General features: G+C 42.4%; 1 protein-coding gene across 1 annotated transcript in view; it reads left to right on the forward strand.

The window, feature by feature from the left end:
* PKIA (cAMP-dependent protein kinase inhibitor alpha) overlaps positions 1–4,990 on the forward strand; it is a 41,336-nt gene extending 36,346 nt beyond the window's left edge. The window contains exon 4 of the mRNA XM_081205331.1: positions 2,943–4,990. Coding sequence (XP_081061457.1) covers positions 2,943–3,022 — 80 coding nt within the window. The 3' untranslated portion in view covers positions 3,023–4,990. The remainder of the gene's footprint in view (positions 1–2,942) is intronic.
* The last annotated feature ends 1,010 nt before the right edge of the window (positions 4,991–6,000 follow it).

Here is a 6,000-nt window from a genome sequence, read left to right on the forward strand (position 1 = left end):
GTATAAAAAGGACAACATCTCCTCTGCTTTTTTGAGTTAGTGCAGGCTACCACAACCCACCTACAATATGCTAACTTCCCCCTTCAAAAACAGATGGATTGTCATTTAGCCTTTTATGTGGCTGGTTAGTTTTGGCCAAGCTGGTGGGCCTATATTAGAGAAATGTATAATAAAAATGTGCTTTGAGGAGTCCAATTGATAACCCTGGTTTACCAGCTAAGACTAAACCCACACCATCCATTTAAAACACTATTATACCACTTCAAACAGTACACCCATGTACAGCTTGCTAAGAGTTGTTGGGAGACCCCTATTCCTTTCACAGATCCTACAGTTCCCAAAAAACTCTTAGCACTCATTACAAACTACATTTCCCAGGATTCTTTGGGGAAGCCATGTCTATTAAAGTTGTATACGGGTACTTTAAATGTATGGTGCAGTTGTGGCCTAACCTAACGCATCCCATCAGTGCAAGGATTTCTGTCTGTGATTTCCCTCCTCTCCTCTCATGCTCTCTCCAGATCTGCTCTGGAGGGTTGGGAGAACCCCCAGAACAGATTTCAGGGACACGCAGGGGGAGGGGTGGAGTTGCATTGCACAAGCGGATTCCCTTGCACTGATGGAAGGAGTTAGTCGGATACCACTCAGTCTTTCCAGCTTCTACGAAGGAAGTTCTCTTCCCCCACCCCAATATCTCCACAATGGACATGAGCTCTGTGATACGGAGAAAGTTTCATGGTGTTAATAAGAGCCACTTAAGTCAATCTGCTCGGCACAGGATTGGGGAAACTGTTGCTGTGCAGAATGTCATTGATTCTTCTCATCGCTGACCACTGGCCATGTTGGCTTCAGCTGATGGGAGACGGTCTCCAACAACCCCTTAGCAACTCAGAACCATCTACCATGAAGCTAACATACCCCAGGAAATCCTACCCACAGAGCAGTGATTTGGGTTTCTGGAAATTTTTGCATTGGAAATTTGCATCAGAATTTCCTTTTAGTTTTCGATTTCCTGATACCCTAGAGAGCGATCCAATTTGGCATGTTTATTTTGCTTGTATTTAGCAAACACAGATAAAAACTGTGAAACTGCCAAGCTTGCCTAATACTGTATTTGCAGTTGGCATCCACTGATTGCTACTAATGAACTTATGAAACAGATTTTCCTTTTTACATTTTCCATCCACATCCCTGCAGCAGAGTGGCCTTGTAATTACAGTAGGCACAATACTTTTTGGGTCCTGGGTTTATTTGGCCACTTGCTCCATGGGGACTCTCTAGGTAGGAAGGATGTACAGGGAGCAAAGGGCAAACGCCTTCCCTTTCATGCCATTATCGCATGCCTCTGCAAGGTTTCTGTACTTAGGTACCATAAAGAGGAATGCAGAGGTGTGAGACAATCCTCCCCGCTCTCAAGGGACAGAGCTGCAACAGGGAATAGAAGGACATTTTATTTCTGTCTGCTATTTCCCATGTGTGAGGGTGCGAATATTGGCTGTGTTACTGTGTCTGAAAAAACTTGTTTCCATTGAACTGACACAAGTTATGACAGCTCTACCTATGCATGGAATTTCTTGGTGTAATAAAGGTTGTATGGGAGGTGGCTGAAACCACCTCCCAGTTCCTGGGAACAGCTTGCGGAGAAATCCACTAGTGAATATTTGCAGAGTGGTTGGAATGTGAGCGCAAAAGAGAATTCGTCCCTCCTATGGGATTCCATTTCCGATAACATAAATGCCATTTTTATGCATGGTACTGGAAAAAGCCAAGGGTTTTCCCATCACTCCTTTGATGCCAGTGTGGTGTAGTGGTTAAGAGCGGTAGACTTGTAATCTGGTGAACCGGGTTCACGTCTCCGCTCCTCCACATGCAACTGCTGGGTGACCTTGGGCTAGTCACACTTCTCTGAAGTCTCTCAGCCCCACTCACCTCACAGAGTGTTTGTTGTGGGGGAGGAAGGGAAAGGAGATTGTGAGCCGCTTTGAGACTCCTTCGGATAGTGATAAAGTGGGATATCAAATCCAAACTCCTCCTCCTCCTCTTCTTCTCCCTAATAATAATAATAATAATAATAATAATTCTGGCAGCTAAGTACAATAAGCTGGATGGCACACACAGTTGCATGAGTGCATGGACCTTCACAGTTATAACATGACATAATGCTTACACCTCAAGCAATGTACATCCAAGTGTGAAGTACATCACGCGCTTCTGTATACCCACAGAACTTCCATTCTTCTTTATGTACTCTAAATTAGCTAGTTACCAGGCACATTTTTAAAACTCATTGACAATTAAAGAAGCCAAACCAAACACCCATCCATGTCTTTCAGTGCCATGGAATTTGCAGGCTCAAACTAGATTAGTCTGGAGCATGGATAGGCAAACTAAGGCCCGGGGGCCAGATCCGGCCCAATCGCCTTCTAAATCCGGCCTGCAGATGGTTCGGGAATTAGCGTGTTTTTACAAGAGTAGAATGTGCCCTTTTATTTAAAATGCATCTCTGGGTTATTTGTGGGGCATAGGAATTTGTTCATTACCCCCCCCCAAAATATATATATATAGTCCGCCCCCCCCCACAAGGTCTGAGGGACAGTGGACCAGCCCCTTGCTGAAAAAGTTTGCTAGCCCCTGGTCTGGAGGGTAGGACCCGTACCAACGACTTCAAGTTACAAGAAAGGAGATTCCAGCCAAAGACCAGGAAGAACTTTGACAGCAAGAGCTGTTCAACAGTGGAAAGGACTCCCTCAGGAGGTTGCGGACTTCCCTTCCTCAGAGGTTTTTAAGCAGAGGTTGGGTGGCCATCTGTCATGGATGCTTTAGGTGAGATTCCTGCATTGCAAGGGGTTGGACTAGATTACCCTTGGAGGATCCCGTCCAACTCTATGATTATGTGGTCTGGATGCTATTTCGCCACTGCTTAACTTTTTTTTTCCTTACAGAAGGGGAAGGAGATGCACAGAGAAATCCCACTGAGCAAACTGGGGAAGCCCAGGGGGAAACAGCAAAGCAAGAAAGTTGACATCCTACTTTGACCGACAGCTGCAACTGTGGGATGTTTCCAAATTGCAAAAGCCTATTGGGAAAAAGGTATTTTGTGAGCAAGCTGATTGAACAAAAAATGAAAATGGATGGGCCTCGTTACTGGGAGCTGAACGGTCCAATGCTGAAAGGGGCAAAGCAGGCTGTAGCAGCAGACAGAACTTTCTCTACCTCTGTTAGCAATGGTTGAGACTTCGTTGCTCATCTCGAGACTCTCTCAACATGGATCTCACCACAAATGACCACTTGATGAAATGCTCGTAGGAAGTAGAGCAAACTACATCGTGTAGCAAACGGCCCTCAACTCACCAGAGGCTTGAATTGCATTGTATGACAATGGCTCCAGTGATCTTCAGAGGTTGTCTGACCTTCAGAGGGTGTTCACCTATTAAAATCACCTGTCAAGGAAGCACCGTTGGTTTGTTTTTTTAAGAACTCTGCTTCTGTGTTTTCAGCTCTATTACTTACAATGTTTTATATTGTACAGTTTAGATGCGCCACACTGCCCCTTCTCAAAATGCTTATGAAGGCAACTTCTGTGACTGTGATTTTTTTCTACCACTTGTTTCAAAAGGGCTAGGGTTTTATTTTCGCATAGTGTGGTGGGTGTGCACATGATAAGATTATCAAGTCAGCTGCTAATCTGATGAAACTGCATTCTTTCATTTATAAGAACATACAGTGTAATTAACGTATAGTCTGGTGTGTCTTGTTGTTTTCTCAGTACAGTTCGGTCACTTTGCTTGTAGATGGTTGGAAATCCAAGATTCAGACAGAATCTTTTATTTAATCTCATCCCTTAGGGAACTGGCCTTTTCCACTAAAAAGCCCAAAAAAAACCAAAACACAAACATGATGTTAGTGCTGAGGTTTTAAGAGCAAACTTATCAGTACAACTTTTTTTTAAAAGAAGAAATAATATGTTGGGAGCTGATGAAACAGAAGCCCCAGAAAGTTGCTGAATACTTGTATCCTGAAATGAAGCATAAATTTATTGTAGTGTTTAGAACTGGGGTCACCTTGTATCTCAGCAGCTGAGATTGGAGTTAAACATGAATATTCCTGTGGCAATCAAGTGGAGCAGCAATCACAAGTCCCCCTTCCCATCCCAATTTGTTTTCTTTATTTTTATTTTTAAGTGTTGTCCTGTTTTCTTCTTGTTTTCAGATGTTATGCACTTTTTAAAATGTTTATAAACTTTACTAAAGGACTAGTGTAATTTTGCTTTCTAGTAAATTTGAACGTTGGTTAATGAAACAACCTTTACTGTTGTGGCCACGGCTGTTTCTACAATATATACATATTGTGGTTAGTTGTCACTTAGAGGTTTTTTTGTGTGTGAGATGTGTAAACTCTCTAATCAGTATTGAGTTCAGTAATTAGTGTTGAATAAATAACAAACCCAGCAGTATGTTTATGGCTCCTTAGCACAGTTTGCTCCTGCTACACCTCTAGTTTATTTAGAAGGTCCTTTCCTTGATGCTTAACTAGCTATCAGACTCCTATTTTAATTGAAGAACAGTCCACTTATGGTTGGGGTTTGACTTTAAACATGCACAACCTAATTAGAAATGTGGTTTCCATTCTGGTGACCTGCTTCTCTTATGTTTCATTTCATCTTTACCGTCACATATGCATACATTTTTAAATAAGAACACTAATTATATTAGACAGAGATCAATAAAAGTGACAAGTCTGATACACAAGTTTGGTTTCTAGGAAAGCTTCCATGGTGCATATTTGACATGCATGTGTAAGGTAGGTGGAAGAAAGATCTTAGTCCGCTGGCCAGTTTTTTTGAAAAACATTTCAGTGCCTGCTGGTTGCTTAGATTTTTTGCCAGGAATGCTTGACTGGGCACTTATTATACTTTTTAAGGAAATGTGCATTGTTGGGATCACTCAAGACAGATTAATTTATGCCAACTATTAAAGAGAACTTGAGTCTATAGAGTATGTGTGTATATTAAATTTATAAGCAAATCACAGAGATTCTAAGGTGTGGGAGCTGTGGACAATAGTGACATGGGAGATACGGAAGGAAGAAACAACACATTCAGGCTGAGAGGTTTCTGCCCAGTAGACCTCATGTTTCTCAAAAGGGGGCAGGGGAGAAGAAGCAGTGGGCAACTTAAGAAAATCCAAGAAGTAGAACTGGTTTGACAGGAAGGGAAACAACTCAGGTTGGTATACAATTTTGAGAATCCTTGAGCAACAGATTAAAGGAGTATGGAGTCCCAATAACATGAATTACACATGGGTGAGAGGTTAAAGTCTCTCAGACTAGTCTGGCTATACAGACCTGGGATGCAAGTATAGGTCTCAGGCATCACACACCATTCTGAGTTTCTTCCTCTCTGTCATCTGTTAAGTCTCTCTCTTTCTAGTTCTCTCTGCACCCTTCAAAACTCTGCAATCAGAAGACAGACAGAGAGAGAGAGAGAGAGAGCAGCTCCTATGAGCAACATTTTGAGCAGCAGGAAGTTCTACAGCATGTTGGACTGCGACTTCCATCAGCCCCAGTCAGCACGGCCAATAGGGATAATACCAGTTGTAGTCCAACAACCGCCAGAGGGCCACAGGTGTGCCATCCCTGGTTTATCGGTTGCGTTGAGTTGATTGCTATGCCAACCTCATTTGATTTGCTCCAGAAGCATTTCCACAATTGTTTTTAAAGCAAAAAAAAAAAAGGGTGGGCAAAAGTGAGCAAGTAGAGCCTGATATAAAGGGATTTGCTCAATAGATGCATGTGGATGACTTCTCTAGAGATGCAGAAAGTTGAACCAGCTGATATAGTAACTATTTGCTCTGAATATAGTATAGGTGGCAAAATTGCAACTCACCATGTACCGGAGAATATAGGAAGTTTGAGTGGAGACACACTAAGTAGTCTTACACAATTTTAGCATATTGTATGGATGAACTCTCACTGGAGAACATAAGAAGAGCCTACTGGATC

The sequence above is a fragment of the Podarcis bocagei genome, assembly GCF_964188305.1.
Source record: "Podarcis bocagei genome assembly, chromosome: 8".
NCBI lineage: Eukaryota > Metazoa > Chordata > Lepidosauria > Squamata > Lacertidae > Podarcis > Podarcis bocagei.